At 35.0% G+C, this 21583-nt stretch overlaps 1 protein-coding gene across 2 annotated transcripts in view; it reads left to right on the forward strand.

Moving 5' to 3' along the window:
* Nucleotides 1-569: 569 nt before the first annotated feature.
* The window catches only part of Senp1 (SUMO specific peptidase 1), a 51614-nt gene continuing 30600 nt past the window's right edge, over nucleotides 570-21583 (forward strand). The window contains exons 1-6 of one of the 2 annotated variants that reach the window (XM_026400640.2): nucleotides 570-635; nucleotides 4704-4751; nucleotides 7011-7141; nucleotides 8756-8843; nucleotides 14134-14293; nucleotides 18926-19097. In XM_026400640.2, coding sequence (XP_026256425.1) covers nucleotides 4748-4751; nucleotides 7011-7141; nucleotides 8756-8843; nucleotides 14134-14293; nucleotides 18926-19097 — 555 coding nt within the window. In that variant the 5' untranslated portion in view covers nucleotides 570-635; nucleotides 4704-4747. Of the gene's footprint in view, nucleotides 636-1216; nucleotides 1269-4703; nucleotides 4752-7010; nucleotides 7142-8755; nucleotides 8844-14133; nucleotides 14294-18925; nucleotides 19098-21583 lie in introns of those variants that run through there. The other variant, XM_026400642.2, reaches the window with a different exon arrangement.

The following is a 21583-nucleotide window of genomic DNA, read 5'->3' on the forward strand; positions in this document are numbered from 1 at the left end:
TAAGAAACTTGTTTCCTAGTCCTAGATCTGCTACACAGTTTCTATCTTTGAGAAATGACTTCATTCCACTAAACTGTTAGACTAAATTATCTCCAATAACCTCTACATACACTAACGTTCTGTGATTCTCAGTAAGCTATAATATAGCCTGAGATCAACTTAAATCTCATATAAAAATATGAGCAGATAGCTGATGTCTCTCAGGAAGCCACAGGTTCTCAAACATCTAGGGCCACAACAAAAAGCTACCACAGAAACTTGAGCTTAAGCAAAAATCGACATGCGGAACCAGAAGGCGGCGGGTACGTGGGCCGAGGGAACAGGGAAAAGCAAAGGACGAAGGACGCACTAACGGTATTCCGAGTACGAGAAAGAGAAAAAGCTCAGACTGAAAGGGAACAGGGAAATTGTGACTACAGCCTTAAACGGTCCCTCGGTGTCTCCAGCCTGCCCACACCGCGCAGGCGTTCCACGGGTCCTTAGCTCTGCTCTTTGACCTCTGCCCCACCCCCTCCTTGGCAGCCACCCAGCGCTCTTCCGGTGTTGTGAAGGCGGTTCCGGTTCGCGGCGGTTCCCGGGTTTTGCGTTCCGCGGCTGGCCGGAAACCCCTTTGCAAAGCAGCCGGTTCCGGTTCGGTGAGTGGCGGCGGGAAGCTGGGGGAGGGGAGAGGATGGAGGGAGCCTGGGCCCGGAGGCTGTGTCGGACCGGGCACGCTAGTCTAGGCTGGGCTGGGCGGAAGCGAGGACCGCTGTGGGGACGGCGCTTTTTCCTCTGCCCCGCCCCCTGGGACCACCTCCCCTCCCCCCTGCTGTCCGGCGGCAGCGGTCTGGCGGGTGGCCGTTAGTTAGGCTTCCTGAGGCCGTTCTTTCAGGCCTGTTTCTCCTGAGCTGCGGAGAGGCAGTCTACCTGCGGTTAGAGCAGGCCGCATCTTAACGCTCAGCTCTACTCGTGGGGAAAAGGCCGGTTGGGATTCCGGGACTTTCCCGCCAGAGCAGGGTCTTCTCTCAAGGGAGAGCTGTTTCCACCGGGAAGCTCAGCTTTCTATCACACCTGCTTCACCTCTCGCCTTCCTTGAGACCTGAATGATATTTCTCGGCTACTTCTGCATCTCACGTAAACAATTCTCCAACTCTTTTTTACTCTGTGGTATCTCCCTGAGATGTGATATTGCTAGTGCCACCACCAGAAAGAACGTCTGGACCCTCCTGCCCAGGTTATGAAAATCCCCTTAATTGCCACAGTTTGCTTACCTGGCTCATCGCCTCCCGGTAATTTCCTTGAACCGTCTCTTTTTTGGTATACTCTAACGTGATCTCTCTGGATATATGCACAGTTTCTCTTGTCTTGAGCTTGGTGATTTCTGTTTATCAGTGCCTCTGCAGTATTTCCACTATCTTGTTGGCAATAACTTGCTCCTTTATCACTTTCAAGTCAGACTGGTTAAAGTTATTTCAGTTCACCTTTGGTACACTTATTGTATTTGGAGTGGTGGTGATTCTTGTAAAATTTATATGAAGCCTTCTATAGACTAGCAACTGCCTGACTGACTTAAGGCCTTTGTTGTAATTGGATATTCAGAATGAAATACGTTACATCTCTCCTAAAACTTTTATTCTTCATAAAAATTTGTGCTAAGGACTTGGGCTGAAATATAGATCATACTGACTTTGAAATTACAGTGAAACCTTAAGCATCTCATTAAGCACAATCCCTTAACCTTTCAGTTTCAGGGTTTCTCCCCCATCCCCACCCAGTCCTTTTTAGGAAACTTCATTCATTTTTACGCCATTTCAGTTAAATAGTACAACTGCAAAGATGGTCTTATCACCCATCTGATGAATTAAGTTGGAGTGGATGGATACAAAAACAGGTTCTGCTACTTGTGGCTAAAGTGTTGTAACTCCTGACTGCTGCTTTGGCAGTCCTTTTTTTCCCACTGACTTCCACATCTTTTACCAGTTGTACCAGTTTTACGGTCTTATTGAATATGTTTATGGGTTTGGCTTCCCTTACTAGACAGTGAGCTTCTCAGTGGTAGGGACCAGTTATTATTCATCTTTGTGTCTCCAGTACCCTGCACTTAAGTGCATAATAAATGGATGTGTGTGAAAGAAGTTAAATATTTGCTGTTTAAGATAGATTATTAAGATGCTTAATATTTTAGAGTCTAATTGGGAAAGATTACATATATAAATACTAAGGGGAAAAACCTGAAATGCATAATATATAATACAAAATGTATCATTAATTATTTTTCAGAGCTCAGGTTGGTTCACATGGTTACTTCTATAGGCTCCTCATATCACAAACTGTTCTAACTCCATTGTACAATGCCTCTCTCAATATAAATTTTCTGGTAACTTCATCATAGCCCTAAACATTTTATTTTATAATCACCTCTTTGCAGGTAAGCTTATAAATGTTTTGCCACACATTAATTTTTTGTTTTAAAGTCAGGACTTTTTCATCTTTTTTTCCTTTCAGTTTTCCCATTACCTTGAGTTCAGCCACTAACTCTATTCACCTTAATAACTATAATTGCTTATGTTCTTTCAGTAAACTGAATGATCAATGTATACTAGGAAATGAGTTATTAATTTATTAAAAGAAAAAATTATTATCCTTGCAAGAATTTGGTGGCATCAAAGGTTCCTGATCCAGCATTTCATGCAGAATCTTAGGATAAAATATCTTTTCTTCCAATGTAATTGCTAAAGAAAATACTGTAAGCACATTGAAGAAGCTGGTTATATTTGTATTAAAATGTAAATGTGATGCTTTAACTATTAAATTATGTCATTGTAGATTCCCCAGAACTAGCTAGAGATTCTTTGAATGAAGATATGTTAATGTATATAAAGTCATGTTATTTTTGAAGTGTGCATTTGCTGGGGAGTCAAGGATTTTGGATTCTTGTTTTCCCTTTACCCCCTCTGTGTTTTCAGGCAAGTCATTTAACTTTTCTGGACATAATCTCGATAATTCTTTGAATTTTTAGCTTGTTTCCCTCTTTTTCAGCAAAATGCAAAGGAAATTAACATGGAGTTGTTCTACTGGGCATTAGACTTTTCAATTGTCATTCTTCTTTAAAAAAAAGCTAGTGATGGCAATTAGGAAGTGACCTGAAAGAGTGAAATGTGAAAAAAGCATGCTGATTTATTGGTTCATATAGTTTTTTCTCCCTTAATCTGGAACCTAGGAAATTCTCTCTTAGAGAATCTGGAGAATATCCAGATAGAGAACCTTTGTTGAGCATTTGGAAATCAATTTGAATATTTGAAAGCTAAATCTAAGGCCTAAACTATTTGGGGACCCTCCCTGGCAAGCCTAGGTAATCAGTTGATTATTCTGCCTAGTCTGAAGCTCTGCCAAGAAAAACTGAAGCATCCTTACTTTGCATATGCACTTCTTCTTGTGACCACAAAGAATCCCTACTATCAACCAGTCTTCAAAATACATTGAAGCCCTAGTATTGTTGTGTACTTGATGAAGTGATCAATCTTTTTAAAAATAAGGTGATAAAGATTATGAATATATATAGGTATGAGTATTACTATCCCTAGTTTCCTCCTCTGGGAAGTCTGCCAAAAAATCATATGTGCCAAGGATGTTTATTAACCTAGTTCCAAGTACTTAGACTCTTAAATCCCCCCCCTTTTTTTTTCCTGGAAAAAGTAGATATATAAGGGAAGGCAGTGAGAAAAGTCTTATCTGTGGTTTCACTTTCTATAGTCATCTGTGTTTCAAAATAATTAAATGAACAGTTCATATTTTGAGAGAAACACTGCATTCATGTAACTTTTATTATAGCTTGTTGTTGTAATTAACTATTTTATTGTTGCTTATCTATTACTATTCCCAGTAACCCAATTTATAAATTTCAGTATATATGTGATTAATTATAAACTATATATATACAGTTTTTTGCATACATATATAGATGTATATATACAGGGTTCAATACTGTCTACAACTTCAGGCATCAACTGGGGGCCTTGGAACATACTCTCTGCTGATAAGGGGGACTATGATATGGGTGTAGGGGCTTTGGTTTGTAGCAGTTTTTTTTTTTTTTTCTTAGCTGCTTTGGGGATTGAACCTAGGATTTCACACATGCTAGGCGAGCACTCTGCCTCTGAGCTATATCCCCAATCCTAGTTTTTAGCAGTTTGATGGATAATTCTGTGAAAGGAGTACTTTATAGGATCCTAAAGTATTCCTTCATTGTCCTCAACAAATCAGCAGCTTTATATTTGGTCACTGAATGAGATGTATGGAAAGAGAAGCCTTAATAGGATCATTTTAAGGCCTGTCTTTTGTAAAATGGTTTAGTTTGAGGTAATAGAAAAAGCAATGGATTGGGGAGAATTTCTAGATTAGAATTTCAATGTAGTCACAGACTTTATGCAAATTACTCAATCTCCTGAGGGCTGGCTGTCCCAACTTGCTTTTGCTTTAATATTCTATGATTCTTTGGGTTCTAATTGCTGTTGATTGTAGCACAGTTTCCACAAATGTTTGGAAGCACCTAGGGCCAATTTTGTTTTCCACTCTCTTCCCATCAAGTCAACTCTCTCAAACACTTTAGATTTTTCTCCACTAAAAAACACAGATTGTCACTTCTAATAACTTCCTGTTTTATAAGTACATGTTTCACTATGTAATGTTTCTGTTTTGTCTTTTTTTTTTTTTTTTTCAAATAGGACTTTGTATCTTTGCTAAAGTCAGTGATGTGAAAAGACCTGACATGGGTAAGAGTAACCATAAAGTACTCATTCAGTTGTTTTAGTTATTCTGATGAGTTAAGCTGGACTGAAACAATGAGTTTTCCTGATATTTTCAATAGTTGTATCTTTGTGTGTAATAATAATTTTAAGGGAAAACTTAATATATTAATTATGAAATGCTATATACCACACATAATTTTTTCTTGGGTAGGTTATTGTTTAGAGTCCTTTAAGAGCATTCATATTCATTGTATTGAAAAAAACAGTCATACACTAGTAAATATTTGCTGTGCTTACTATGTGCCTGTCCAATTATTTAAAATGTTAATCTAGTTATTTTGGCCACCTTACAAGGATACCTAATAATACCTACAACAGAAATACTGCCATTTTCCCTGTAAATAAGGAAAATAAGACACATAGATTAAGAAACTTTCTTAGGGTCATGTACCATATAGGGTAGAGCCAGGATTTAAATAATTCTGGTTCTTGAGACCCTATTCTTTAATACTATGTTAAAATGCTTCTATGTGGTAAATAATTTGATTAAGATAAATGTTTCATTTAACTAGTGGTATTGAGAATTCATTGTGACTAGGACATTTTCCACTATTTCATTTATAGTACTTCATGTCTGTAAAAGAAATCCCTATAAGTTCAGAAGTAATAGCCCATATAGGAATAAACTGAAAAATCTTATACAGTAAGATCTTATAACATTACATATATTTCTTTTAAATTCACATTGGCCTTTTATCTCCTCCTTTCTTTTCTTTTTTTGTTATCTGCATTTTTTATTAATTTATTTATATAAATTAGGTATATATGACACTAGAATGCATTTTGATTCATCATACATAATTGCAGCACACCTTTTCATTTCTCTGGTTGTCATGATATAGCATCACACCATATGTGTAGTCATACATATACCTAGAGTAATGATGTCCGTCTCATTTCACCATCTTTCCTGACCCCAAGCCTCCTCCCTATCCCTCTCTCCCCTTTGCCCAATCAAACAGTTCCTCCATTTTTTTTCTTTTCTTTTTTTTTTGTTGCCAGAGCACGATAATATAATTTTTTTTAAACTTTTATTATTAGTTGTTCAAAACATTACATAGCTCTTGACATATCATATTTCATACATTTGATTCAAGTGGGCTATGAACTCCCATTTTTACCCTGTATACAGATTGCAGAATCACATCGGTTACACATCCACGTTTTTACATACTGCCATACCAGTGTCTGTTGAATTCTTCTGCCTTTCCTATCCTCTACTATCTCCTCCTTTCTTTTCTGTTGATTAGTCAACCTTCTTTTGCTGGTCATTTATTTACATTCTTTCTCATTGCTGTTATCCCTTGTGTAAGTCATTAAGTTCCCTTAACTATTATTTGTTCCTGTTTTAGCTCTTTTATAATAAAAAAAGTAAGATTCTACCATGATATTACAGTAATTGAACTGATATCTATAAGAGCCAAGTAAGCATTTTTCTGAGTTAAAACATGAAATAAACCAGTGTGGGCAGTTTTTGTTTCTAAGTGGTGAAACACTCCCCTCCAATTAATTAATTAATTTATGTATGTATGTGGTGCGGGTGATCAAACCCAGATCCCATGCATGTACGCAAGTGTACTACCAACTAAGTTACATTCCCAGCCCTCCAATCTATTTTTGAAGAAACAGGGTCTTGCTATGTTGCCCAGATTGGTCATAAACTCCTGTGCTCAAAAGATACTCTTTCTGGGGCTGGAGTTGTGGCTCAGTGGTAGAGTGCTTGCCTAGCATGCATGAGGCACTGGGTTCAAACCTTACCACCACATAAAAATGAAATAAAGATATTGTGTCAACCTACAACTAAAAAATAAATATTAAAAAAAAATACTCTTTTCTCCATCCCATTAGCTGGGACTTCCAGTATACACTTCTGTGCCTGGTTTCCCAATTTTTTTAATATTCAATTTTCTTACAGTTAAAACATTAAAACTTTTATTTTGAGGACATTTTAATATTTTAAAACTTGAAATCAAACTGTTTTTATTCTTGTATAAGTTTTGAACCATTTGGTAGGTGATCTCAATTCTGCATGAGCCAATTTCTGCCATATGGTCCGCCTTTGACAGTGACATTTTGAAGTTTCTTGCCAATGGTTAGCTATGAAGGAGGGGTATTGTTTGACTGGAGTTGTTCTTTGGGAATCATTAGGTGAAAAGATTTGTTCATAGAAAAAAAGTTATTGAAGAATCATATGACTTGATCTAATATAGATTCTTTCCCCAGATGATATTGCTGATAGGGTGAGGATGGATGCTGGAGAAGTAACATTAGTGAACCACAACTCCATCTTCAAAACCCACCTCCTGCCACAATCAGGTTTTCCAGAGGACCAGATTTCACTTTCTGACCAGCAGGTTAGGAATAATTTTCTTCCTTTAATTAATTTGCTCATTATAAATTTTTATCTGATGTAGTATAAATGCCTCACTCCAAAAATATAAACATGCAGTTTTTTTTTTGTACCAGAGATTGAACTCAGGGACACTTAACCACTGAGCCACATCCCCAGCCCTATTTTTTATTTTATTTAGAAACATGGTCTCACTGAGTTGCTTAGTGCCTCGCCTGGCTGTTGCTGAGGCTAGCTTTGAACTCAGGATTCTCCTGCCTCAGCCTCCCGAGCCCACTAGGATTACAGGCTGTGCCATCACGCCTGGCTAAACAAGCAAACTTTTTACAATGAATAATTTTAGTGTTTGGAATTCTGGTTGGTATATTAAAGACAAGACATAGTTAAAACAGACAGTATATGTATGAATTACTTGAGAAAAATATCTTTTGGAAAACTTTTAATGGTTCCTTTGAATATTATAACTGTCATTATGTAGATCAATCTTTTTAAATTAGTGTCTTAAAATTACTGAGCATTGTTTCTGTGTGTGTACAAAATACAGCCACTCTGAGATTTGCCTGTGCTATAAATCTTAGTTTCTTAAGGTCTGATCCAGAACCAACAGTCTCAGCATTATTCGGGAGCTTGGTAGAAATGCAGAATCTGAGGTGTCACCCTCTACCACTGAATCAGAATCTATATTTTAAAAACATCTCCAACTGATTTATATACACATTAAAGTGTGAGGAACACTATTAATAAGCTGTCTTTTTCAGTAGGAAAGCCATTAGTAACTTGATGAGATAGTTCTTTGCTGTTCTAAGCATAATAGGAAAGCCACTGAATATTTGTAGCATCCACCCTGCTGCCATAATTGTTTAGATAATGAGTATGTATTTATACATTTCAGATTTGTACTAGGGATATAGCACCCTCCCTGATTAATAAGTATCTCTTCAGAATTTTCAAAAGATTTCCTCAGCCTCTGTTATACATGTTGCAAGTGGCTTTTAGATAGAAGGTACCAAATGCATATTCACTTTCTATTTTTTTTTCTTTCTTTTTTATGGGGAGGAAGAGTGGGTTCTAGGGATTAAACCCAGGGATGCTTTGACACTGAGGTACATCCCCACCCCTTTTTATTTATTTATTTTTTTTATTTTGATACAAGATCTTGTTAAGTTGCTGAGACTGGCCTCGAAATTGCAATCATCTTGTCTTAGCCTCCAGAGTCATTGGGATTACGTGTTCCTTCTTTCTATGCATTTATTTTTTAATGAATGTTCTTTGAATTAAGTTTTATAGCAGATATTTTATCCATTTCCCCCCCTTGAACCTGAATTGTTTCACCAGATTGTTTGTATTTTCTTTATTTGTATATAGTTTATAATATATAATTTTTGGGGGGGTGGTGCTGGGGATTGAACCCAGAGCCTTGTGCATGTGAGGCAAGCACTCTATCAACTGAGCTATATCCCCAGCCCCCTATAATATATAATGTAAAAACACAATATAATACAATTAAATTGCAAAATATGCCATATTCCTATTTAATGTTATGTTTTTCTTAATATAAAATTTTATTCCTTTTTATTGTGGAAAATATGATTTAAGAAAATTTTTCTGCTTTGTTTAGATTTTACCTTCCAGGCAAGGAAATTCGGGCCGATCTTTTACAACATGTTCCACAAGAAGTGCAGCTTATAGTCCAAATTATTACTCAGGTATGACACATTACTTGTAGTCAAGGTACTTATACCTTTCAGATTTCTTCCTAGCAAATCTTTTGTGTTTATCACACAAAAGCATTGGCAAAATCAAAATGGCATTTTCTTCATTAAACTTCATTTTATGTGTATGTATTTGATTATTATAATACTTTATGGACTTAGTCTCAACCAGATACTAACTTTTTAGTGGAAGGGTTTTTTTTTGGAATCAGTTCTACTTGTCTGTTTTGCATTGTAGAAAGCAAAATGGCTTTATTTGTTTTTGACTTTTTGGATATGTGTATGTGACATAAAAGGTATCTGTTTTGCATTGATTTAAACCAAAGAGATGATTTATTTCTGTTCTGCTCTAAACATACCTGAAAATTTATTTCCACCCAAGCTTGTTCTACATCAGGGCAGGAAATATTAACTACATGTTTCTGTCTAGCACCTGCCACAGCCATATGCTTGCATATTCAAGGGCTTACCTAATCAACTTGTGATCCATGACAGAAGTCAGCATTTTCTAGGTTATTCCTATCCCTGACCTGCCTGACTTATCATCTTCCTTCCTAGGGGTTAGACTTCCCATGATTTTCTGCCTCTGCCTTGAGAAATGAAGAAATTTTTGTTGGTTAGTCCATTGGCATTATAACTCAAGGTCTTTTCACTCTATATTTCAGTCTCCTCATTTTACTCCAAAAATGGGAATACTAAGAATATCATTGAATCTGCATAAATGAGGTTATTATAAGGATAAACAGATGATAAATATGAATTGCAAATAATAATTATTCTTGTTATTTGGCTTCCTCAGGATTCTTTGTCACCAAGATGAGATCTCCTCCCCTAAAAAGACGTTAGTATGATGCTCTTTTAGATTTATATTATATTTAAATGTGATGTAGTACTTTATCTACCCTGGGCACTGGATTTCCTCTCTTTGGGTGGGCAGTGACCTCCACGTAATATGTGCATAGAAAAATCAGTTTTTTAAAGAACCATCAGTTAATTAACTCAGAACCTCAATTGTTGTTATTATTCATTGTTACCATAATATCTCATTATTATTGAAAGAGCCTTTATGAACAGAGAGCCTGAAATCCAATTTGATAGTTCATTAAATAATCCTAGAGAAAGGATAGTTATGATTAATGAAATTAGATTATTAATATTTCTATTTGAATTCAGCCTGTGTTTGCTTACACTTTTATATGCCGTTTTACCATTGGATAGAATCCCTTTGCGTTAGGTTTAAAATAATTGCTTAATAATAACCGGTTGAATAGACAGTTGTACTCAAAAGTCCCCAGACTGTACCTTAATTCTTATTTAACTCCACTCTCTTAGGCCTCTTATGATTTTTATCTGCATATATTCATGGTACACATTGTATGATTCAACACATAAAATCTTTATATCAATGTTTATATTTTTAGTCTGCCATATTCTTCCATATTTTAAGTTTCACATATTCTTCCTCATATTTATTATTTTCCATTGATTTCTAATCCATAGAATTGATAAGCACATCCATAATCCCTTATGTGCAGTTCCAAACTCAAAAAAACCCTGAAAATCAAAAATATTTTTATAACTCATTTGACATCAAAACCTGACCTGACTTGAACTGAATTAATTCCTTGGCAAAGCATATATTAATTGACATAAGCTGTTTCTCTCTTTATTTATCTCTGTAAGCATGAGTATTTACATATTTTGCTGAAGATACATCAATAAAATTATTTATAGAGTGCTACTTCAGATTATACTTGGAAGTGTTATATTGTATATCAGATTATTTTTCTAAAATCCAAAACTTTTACATTAAAAAATACAATAGACCCCAAGAGTTTATGATTTGGGATAATGGGCCTATGTCTTCATTTGCTTCATTATTTTTGCTGTGGTTAGGTCTGCTTTACTCTTGCCATTTTCAGCTGTTATTAGTAACTTCACTTAAAAACATTTGTATAAATACCTTTTTTTCTCTTAAATTTTAGTAGACCTTTAATATTTATAAAAGATATATCTGAGATCACTGCAGATCCTTATGTTCTTGATTGTGGCAATATTGGACTAAATTCCCAGTTTTCTATTCAGTTTTATGTGATGTGATTGTTTCAGCTATTCTGTGTTCATCTTCATACCACAAGTTGATTCCCATATCAGAACTCTTATAATAAAGTGTACTTCTCATTTGAACTTAGAAAATTTTTATGAAAAAAAATTCATAATTGTATGCATGTATGCATGACAATGAATATAGAAAACAACAGTGAATAATAAAGACATACCGAAATGGGAATACCAAGATCTCTGTTAGACTCATTTTCTCAATTATTTACAGCTTGAAACAGAGGATTCAAATTTGTTCCTTTACCAAATTTCATCTAGTACCTACCTGATCAAATAAGTTTTATCATGTCACAGACCTCCAAGGTTGCTGCCTAACAATCAGAAGAACGCCAAGAGTTTAGATACTTTTCATATATTGAATTCTTTAATTTTAATTAAAAGCTGCTTTTGGGTCCAGGGGTATAAGTTACTGAAGGACTAAGTACCTAGTATGTACAAGGCTCTGGGTCCCCTTCCTAGCATTCCAAAAATGAAAATGAAAGCTATTTTTTACCATTTAGTTTTAGAGACCTCTTCCTTTGCCACACCAATTCCAATTCAATGGACAGGGTCCTTTGGATATAATTGTTTCTAATAATCTTCACATTAATTTATGTGGTCAGTCACCTTGAGTCTAACCTTTTGACTGGGCTAGATGTGGACTCCCAGTTTACCTGTTTTAGTCTTCCGATCTCCTGTCCCACTCTACTGTCTCTCTTCCACCAAGATGAAAATGAGCAGGAAAGCTCAAACATTTAAATCAAGGGTCTGGAGTTTCTTTTTTATTAACTTTATTGTATATGCATCTCTAGATCAAGCCTTTTAGAAAACTGATTCTCAGTTCATTCAAGGTTAGACTATTAAAAAAATAGATTTTGGGGGCTGGGGTTGTGGCTCAGCAGTAAAGTGCTCACCTAGCATGTGCGAAGCCCTGGATTCAATCCTCAGTACCACGTGAAAATAAATAAATAAAATAAAGGTACTGTGTCAACTATAACTAAAAAATATTTATAAAAATAAATAAATAGAATTTAAAAAGAATTTTTAGAATGCAAAATTCTAGCATTGTTTCACTTTAAAAACTAGTGGTGGTCAAGCTTCAAAACCTTTACTTTAACCAAGAGCACAATAAAAAGTCTTATTTTTAGCCCTGAACAACAAAACAAACGAATATATTAAGATGAAAAGAAATGATTTTGCTAATGCTTAGAATCTCCAGCATTAGTAGGTAAAATTTAATTTCAACTGTACTATTACTTATAGTAGTTAAATAAATCCTAAAGTTAACATGAGCTATCGATGATTACTTTTATAGTGAATGATTATCTGACACTCTTATTTTTAATACAAAGCTTATTATGTCTATGGAAGTATAACCTGTCGCTACAGAAAATTGGTAGAGAAAACTACAAAAGCCCATCTTTTATCATTGTAATACATCCACAATTAAATTTTCAGTGTATTTTATTTAGTTTTTTTGTGTATATATGTACACATTATAAGTGATCTTATTTGTGGTATTTGCATCTCTATTTCTTGGTGCTGACAGAATATCAGGTTAAATCTTCATTTATAAAAGAGTATCTGCAGCCTCCTGTTGGTCCCTCTCTCTCTTTCTGTCTCTCTCTCTAGCTTTGCTTGATCCCATCAGCAGTAGAAGACTACTTAGTGATAATCATTAAGTGGATGGAACCACCTTATTCTGGTTAAGAGTGCCTGATCCTATGCATTTCACTTGCATTTTAAAGCTGAAGACAGTCACATGCTATTGAAAAGACTATTTTAACTCATTTTTGGTTTCAAGTTTCACAGTGTCGGTAATTTGCTCTTTGTGCAGACTTTTTTCTCAAATAGACATCTTTTTTTTAATATTTATTTTTTTAGTTTTAGGTGGATACAATATCTTTATTTTTATGTGGTTCTGAGAATTGAACCCAGTGCCTCACATGTGCTAGGCGAGCGCTCTACCACTTGAGCCACAACCCCAGCACCTCAAATAGACATCTTTAAGTAGACCATTCCCTAGTCAAAATTTAGCCAAATTTTGTGAGAGACAAAAGATTTCTCCTATTATTACTTTTCATTTAAAGATCATAATTTTCTGTTTTTTTTTACTGAGACTCATTTGCAGTATCTTATGTCTCTATCTTTAAAGTAATAATAGTAGATGTTAAGCATGGATAGTGATTACAAAGGAAAAAAGTTATTCTTTTTGAAAGTAAATTTAACCTATGTTAATTTTGAGACTAAGTTCATGTATTGGTTGATCAGTGAGTACCAACACCATCCTGCTTATCTTTTTTCCTCCCTATTTACTCTGAATCCTGATTTCTTGTTTAACTTAAGAAAACAAAAAATTTTATTTTTGAAGGCTAGTTTGCTTTTTAGGTAGAGTATAAAAAGACATGTTAAATATTTTAAATGCCATAAATACACAATATTGTGCAAAGTTCTATAGTAATGTGCTTTGAAAGGGGATCTTCAAAATGATGTGAGCATTAGAGAAAAATTCTGGAAAAAGAGAATTGTCATTCCTGTTTTTTCACTGAAGCTCCTCCGAGTTCCATAGCCTAATGTTTGAAATTATTTTAAAGGAGCTATTTTATATTTTACAATCTTGCTGATAGAGGAGGGTATAAAATTATTCTACCTGAAACTAGCCGGCCAGTATAAGCAGCAATTAGGCTATCTGTGTTTTTTGAGAGTCCCCGAGTCTTAAAAATGGTAACTAGAAAGAGGAAAGTGACACCAGCTGCTATTGAGCAATAATTGTTGTTCATTTGAATTACAATTCTCCTTGGCCCTCCACCTGCTTTCTTACTGGTCTGGCCTACCTTCTTTCAGGCCCAGGCCTGGGAGTGCTTGCAAGATATAGTTGGGGTAAAATGTTGACTTTTGGTGGACACCACGGAGTCACATTGATGCAGATAAGGCACATGGCTGTGGCAGGATTCAGCTCCTTCATCAATTTTCAGGTTAGTATGGCTGAATCAATTATAGTTTGTAGACGTTTCCTTATTGCAGACTGTACTGGCAGTTGAGACTGGGATCTTTCGTCCATGAGAGACATGGTGATATGCCACATTACTTTGGAATACAATGATGGACATGGTTGCAGTCATAAAGAGAACCAGCTGTAGTTATTGGTTTAATTTATTCAAACTTTTATTTATTTTTTTTTTAGACAACCCTTCCTCAGACAGTTTTCTTGGCTCAGGCGACTTAAGAACCTTTGGCCAGAGTGCAAATGGCCAGTGGAGAAATTCCACTCCAGCATCAAGCTCAACTTTACAGAAATCCAGAAACAGCCGAAGTCTTTACCTCGAAACCCGAAAGGCCTCATGGTTGGTATTTTGTTTACCTCATTTTCAATCCTTTCCTTAGGTATAAGGGAAAATGGCTATAAGATAGTCGTTATTATTGGCATTTTAAATGAGTAGTACCATTTTTGGACTTATATGTTCAAATCTATTTTAAACTTTCAACTTTTAGTTTATTTGGGCTGAATTTTGGTGATAGCCAAATCTTTTCATTAGATGAGATTTTTAAGGTAAATCTTGATAGAAATAAGCATATTAGTATCCTTTGAGATAAATATGGCTATTAGGAGTTTTAAAGTGAAAATCAGTTTCTGCAACTTGAGTAGCAAAGAAACCAGCACATTTTATAGTTTTTCAAATGAGCAGAGACTTGACAAACTAAAGCAGATCTACACCTTATGCATTAGTCAACTATACCTAAACTAACTTCTGTTAGAGAATCACAGAAAACTTTATCCTAGTGTATAAGCCCACCTATTCCCTTACCAAACTTATACCAGTTATTAAAGGCAGATGAAGTTTAGCTTAGAAATTTTACTGCAGGTACTTTATTATATTAGTAAAGTATGTCTTTAAAAAAAATTTTTGTTTTTTTAGTTGTAGTTGGACAAAATACCTTTATTTTATTTATTTTTATGTGGTGCTGAGGATTGAACCCAGTGCCTCACACATGATAGGCAAGTGATCTGCTGAGCCACAACCCCAGCCCAAGTATGTCTTTAACAGAATTTAGGACTTCTTAAACTTTCGGGTAACAAATTTCAGGAATGTGAGATCATTTAATTTTCTGTTTAATCAAGGCTTTCTGATGTTGATTGAAATCGAAAAGATAATTTTTTTTTTTTTGGTACTAGGGATTGAACTCTGGGGCATTTGACCACTGAGCCACATCCCCTTTCCTATTTTGTATTTTATTTAGAGACATTGTCTCACTGAGTTGTTTAGTGCCTCGATTTTGCTGAGGCTGGCTTTGAACTCGAAATCCTTCTGTCTGAGCCTCCTGAGCTGCTGGGATTACAGGTGTGTGCCACTGTGCCCGGCATGATTTTTTTTTTAACTTTATGATTATCAGCACATGGACTTTGGGAATAGGTCTCAATTGCTTTACTACTTTTTAATTTTTTTAATTATATAAAAATTAATTACCAGGCTGGGGTTGTGGCTCAGTGGTAGAGCACTTGCTTCACCTGTGTGAGGCACTGGGTTCAATTCTCAGCACCACAAATAAATAAATGAATAAAGTTCATCAGCAACTAAAAAAAATATTTTAAAAAATTAATTACATTATAGTGTAAAAAATCAAAACATTACCAATAAAAATTAGTGACCACCACCCACAATCTCATTTTTCCAAATTAGTGTTTCCTTCCAGACCTTTTCCTGTGCTTATTTCTCTCTCACTGTTTCTCACTCATATATAGCATGATGTATGTGATATGTATACTATGGAAATGTTTGATTGTTATCTTCATTACAGATTCCTATATACATTATTCAGTAAGTTGGTTTTCTAATGGAATAATGCCATACTGATAACTTTAAAAATTGTTACAGAAACAATACATATGCTTAGTAAAAAATTAGAAAATATAACTAAGCAAAAATAAAAACAAAATATGACATCTCCACCAGCTTGAAAGCAACTCTGTAATATTTTTGTTCAGATATTTTCTCTGCCTTTACATAGATAATCTTAAATTAGTTCATATTGTACATATCCTTCTGTATTCTTTTATCTTTTTTTTTTTTTTTTTTGGTACTGAGAATTTAATCCAGGGGCACTTTACCACTGAACTATATCACCCCACCAACCTTTTTTACTTTGGTACAGGGTCTCAGTAAGTTGCTTAGGGCCTCACTAAATTGTTGAGGCTGGTCTCAAACTTGCAATCCTCCTGCCTTATCCTCCCAAGTTGCTGGGAATATAATCTGCTTTTTTGGTCAATCTTCTCTTCCTTTCCAATTTGGTCTAATACACTAAATTTTATTTTAATTTTCTCAGTTAACTCCAAAGTATCTTTTATATCAAGTTAGTCCAAATCAGTATCTAATCTAAGATTGCATGTGGTAGTTATTTCCTGTAAGTCTCTGGTAGTCTGTGACATCCGCTATTTTTTTTTAGTGTCATGACATTTTTCTATTCCACCTTTTGAATTTGACAGGTTGCTTCCTTTGGTATCCTTATTTTGTTCTTTGTCCCTGCTATATTTACAAAAAATACAGCTTGGGCTGGGGAAGTGGCTCAAGCAGTAGTGCGCTCGCCTGGCATGCGTGCGGCCCGGGTTGGATCCTCAGCACCACATATAAAGATGTTGTGTCCGCTGAAAACTAAAAAATAAATATTAAAATTCTTTCTCTCTCTCTCTCTCTTAAAAAAAATTAAAAAAAATATAGCTTGTAAACTTGATTTTGGCTTGAAGAAAAGATGATGCTATATTATGACACATTAGAAAACAAACAGTATCTTATGTTGGTTTTCGTATCATTAGTGATACTAGATTGACTTTGGATTTAGGGAAATGGCAGTGTGGTCCCTAATTGTATAGTTAAGGTTTTCCCTTTGTGATTAGAAATGTAATCCAAATGATGTTATTTTATCATTATAGGAAGAATCATTTTCACATTAGCCATTTAGCTAATAGTTATTATTATCAATTGATAATCTGTACCTGACAGTTATTTTATTGTAGTTAATGAAGTAATATTTTTTCTAATTATTTCTTTTTTTTTGTATCATTGGCAGTTTGAATTTTCAGTTATTTGATTACCATGAAATGTATTACCTATGGAAAAGACAAGATAAATGAAAATAGTCACTTCACTTGTGTAAATTTCTTTCTGTTCTATTTTGAGTATCATAGATACAGTGTGTTTAATATTCACTACAATTTTTATGCTTTTAATGCTCCCATTCTCACAACTTGGGAATGGGATTCCCTTCAAGCTTGCTTCTGTCTGTCTCTGTTTGTCCCAACTTCATTAGTTTTTCATAGCACCCTTGTTTTCTGGCATTCTGACATTGCATGACACCCTCATATTGGTTTTTTAGAAAAAGAATCTTTTATATTAAAAACATGCACATTCTAGTAGACACAAATAACAAAAGACTTGTGAATAATCAGTTATATCCTTTTTTGGGGGGTATCAGGGATTGAACTCAGGGGCACTCAATCACTGAGCCACATCCCCAGCCCAATTTTTTATTGTATTAGAGACAGGGTTTCACTGAGTTGCTTAGCGCCTCACCATTGCTGAGGCTGGCTTTTTTTTTAAAAAAAACATCAAATTGTATACTTTATTTTTATGTGGTGCTGAGAATCTGAAGCCAGTGCCTTGCAGATGCCAGACAAGCACTCTACCTCTGAGCCACAACCCCATCCCCCCTGAGGCAGGCTTTGAATTTAGAATCCTCCTGCCTCAACCTCCCGAGCTGCTGGGATTATAAGCGTGTGCCTCCGCACCAGATCATTATATCCTTTGTAAACAATTTGTCATCTTTTTATAGTGGTACCTCCCAAGCCTAAGAAAATAAGCCTGTTCCTGAAATTGAGTCTTTGCTCCCACTCCCCTTCTCTTGTGTTATAGAGGATTGAACCCAGGGCCTCACACATGCTAGGCAAGTGCTTGCTCTATCACTGAGCTACATTCCCAACCCAAGTTCTTGCTCATTTCCCCACTCTAGCACTCTTTAAAAAAAAAAAAAAGTTTGAAAAGTTAAGAGAGTATTATTATGTGTTTTTTGATTTTCATTAGACCTATTCATTCCACTTGGATTCAGACCACATGTAATGATGTAAAGAGTTGATTGCATTGAATTCAGCTTAGTCAGTGGTGTAACACTATTCTGAGTCGTCAGCAGGAAAAAAAGAAAAAGAAAAATTAATTATGGTAATAGTAAGTACCACAAACTTGCTGGGTAATGATAGATAAAAAATATCACATAGAAAAAACTTAAATTTATTAAGCCTTAGAGATATGACTGGGCTTTTGAGTTCACAGAAATTTTTCTTGCCACTTTTTCCCATATGATAGGGCACAAGTAATAAAAAGAAACAAAACCAAAATTTTCAGAGACTGGTGAAACCAAAAAATTCACAATATTGTAGCCTAATAAAAAGTGTTCTATTTTTAATGAAGGATGGGAGCCCCCTGTTGGTCTTTCAGGAAATTTAAAAAGTCAGTTTAAAAGTTAATTGTGAGGTTTCAGCTCTCCATTTTTAAATATTTAAAGTAAATCCATCAAAAGGGCTTGGGACACAGGGTTGTAGAGTAATAGAACATGTATGTATAGGGCTGGAGGTATAGCTCAGTGGTAGAACATTTGCCTAGCATGCACATTGCCCTTGGTTCATGTATGTTTAGCATATCTAAAATTCAGATTTTCCAAAGAAATCTAGTCTGATTTGCTATCTGTCATACCACACTACTATATGGTTCTTAACTGAAGGGAGTTATATATTATGGATCTAAGAAACATGATTATGTTTGATTATGTATGTTTTGGTAGTTTAAGACCTTTTTTAAGGGCAGACCTTTTAAGTGGCTACGACCCTTTGTGTCAATTTATCATTCTGTTTTAGTTGTTTCTAGAAAGTGAATAATGACTAGATTTATTTTAACTGTTTTTATCTTTCTTACAAACTTTTTATTTTTTAGTGGAATATCAAACACTTTTACAGGAAAGTCAAACCATCACTGCCACATGTCTGCGTATGAAAAATCTTTTCCTATTAAGCCTGTTCCAAGTCCATCTTGGAGTGGTTCATGTCGTCGAAGCCTTTTAAGCCCTAAGAAAACTCAAAGGCGACATGTTAGTACAGCAGAAGAGGTAAGGAAAACCTGAAACAAAAGCTGCTAAAAGTTAGGATCTTTTGTTACCTCTGATAAGATGTTTATACTTACTCTATTTACTTAATCCTTTCTGTGTTTTTTCTTCTTATTTACTTTTCTTGAATTCTGTCATCTCGACTAAAGGAATTAAAGACCTATTTTATCAGAATTATATTATTTTTCTTCCCATCGTCTGTTCCTGTTGTGTGACTGGCTTTACTTTCCTTATTACCCTAATGGCTTCTCATACACCAGTCTGTCACTCTTTCTTGCTCGCTCTTTCTCTTTTTTCTCTGGAGACTCCTTAAATTTTTATTTCCAGTGGCAAAACTATTAACTTGCTAAACAGTTTTTGTTTTGATAAAATTTGATAGAACACCTGTCCTTCCCACTAGGATGAATTTTTCCTAAATATGAAAGAAAAAAAAAAGACCATGAAATGATTTATAGCCTTTTATTTTGGGTAAGATCTTTGAGATGCTGGATTTCCCCCATCCCCTGCAAAAAGAAAAAAAAAAAAGATGTTTTGGTGACACTTAAGTTGTTATATTCATTCAATAAACCTAAAGAAAAAAATCAAATTTTGTAAATACAGTACCGCATGTAATTTGTACAATAGGAATCAGGGTTTTTCCTGTTCAGTTGCATATTTACTATATATCTATTTAGCATCTAATTTATTACATATCTAATTAACTGGTTATTGTGAAAATAGAAATGAATAATTAATAACTTTACATTTATACTGGATTAATGTTTATAGTGTGCTTCCTACACATATTATTATGCTGAGTTCATTAACCCAATGAAATAGGTAAAAGTGAGTTAGTATCCATATTTTCCAGATTTGGAAAGTAGAAGAGATCACACATCTAGTAATGGCAAGCCTAGAACCCAGGTCTTGTGAGTAAGTCTCTTCTGGTATGCCTTCTTTTTTACAACATAGTGATATGATTCTTGCCTAGTGGAGATTACTGAGAATGGACACAAGATTATAGTACTATTTGCTAAATAATTGCAAAATTTGGTAATTGAAGATTTCTTAGGTGTCAAAGGACTTTAATAAGGACTTAGACTTTTTACTTGGATTTACAAATGTCCAATGGGTAATTAAAAACAGGATAAAAGACTTTGCATCTCTGCTTCCATTTTTCATCTGTCTTCTTTGCTCTGGCATAAGCACAAATCACTTGGATTCCAGGAATAATAGATCTGATCCATAAAGGTATAGAAACTACCCCCTCATAATAGCAACTTATCTCTGATAAGATTCTTTCCCATTCTGAGATAATGATCAATCAGTTTGACCAATACTGTTTGCTTATGCATATTTCTATGTTTACTTGTCTTTATGGAAGCTCAGGTCAGTATCCCTGAAGACACGATAAAAGATGCCAGTCCCCTTGTCTTCTGGTGTAACCTATACTGATTAAAGTCTCTTTTCTGCCTTTCCCATTACTTTTTCCATTTGGTTTTTGGGGGCTAGTGGGCCTCTCAAGTAACAAAACCTGATTATTGTGAAGTAGTTTGGCAAATGTTTAGTAAAAATGTGCATTTTAAAAGTTTTATTTCATCTAAAATATTCAAGGGAAGAATGGCAGAACTAGTAACTCATTTTGTAGGGCAAAAGCTAAACAAGAAACTGGCAACATTTACCTTTGATGATAAGAGCTGGGCAACAATGATGAAAGGGTGATTTATTTTTTATTATATTTTTGTACTATTGAATTTTGGATCATATGTATTAGTTATTACAAACTAAGTAATGTTTTCTTAGTTACTGAACTTACGGGGCTTGTGCTTATGCCAGAGCTTAAAGAGTACAGAAAGACTGGGGAAGGAAACTGCAGCAGCATAGCAGCTGAGTAATCTCCATATGATCAACATAAGATTGACATTTGCCCATCAGCTACTCCTTTGGACCACCCTCGATCCCCTTGGACTGACTATTTACCCCTTCAGCCAACCCCTCAAGGCACAGGCTAAATCAGGACTTGAGGCTGTAGTTTCTCCTTCCTACTACAGTGCAAAGAAGATGCTAAGGATTGAACCTAAGTAATGAAATGAAGTGCAGGAAATCTTTCCTCAGTTGATTTTTGATCTGTATCTACTATGAAAAGCAAGCCACTTGTACTATAGAATAATCCATAGGAGTAGACAAATATTAAAACAACTTTAGTATCAAACTTAGAGCAAATTATTTAAATATTGAGTCTCTGGCATTACCAGTAATACAGAAATAATACATTTTCTCCTTATGAATAGAGAATTAATTGATGGAAACTTATGAACTGGAGAAAATGTTATTTCCATGGGAATGTTGGGATCTCCAAGAGAGATATATTTGCTTCTGTTTAAACAATGAAAATTGGCAGCATACTACAGTGACATAGCCACATTAATGTTTATAGCAGCTCAATTCACAATAGCTAAGCTATGGAACCAACCTAGGTGTCCTTCAACAGATGAATGGATAAAGAAAAT

The sequence above is a fragment of the Urocitellus parryii genome, chromosome 5, assembly GCF_045843805.1.
Source record: "Urocitellus parryii isolate mUroPar1 chromosome 5, mUroPar1.hap1, whole genome shotgun sequence".
Lineage (NCBI taxonomy): Eukaryota > Metazoa > Chordata > Mammalia > Rodentia > Sciuridae > Urocitellus > Urocitellus parryii.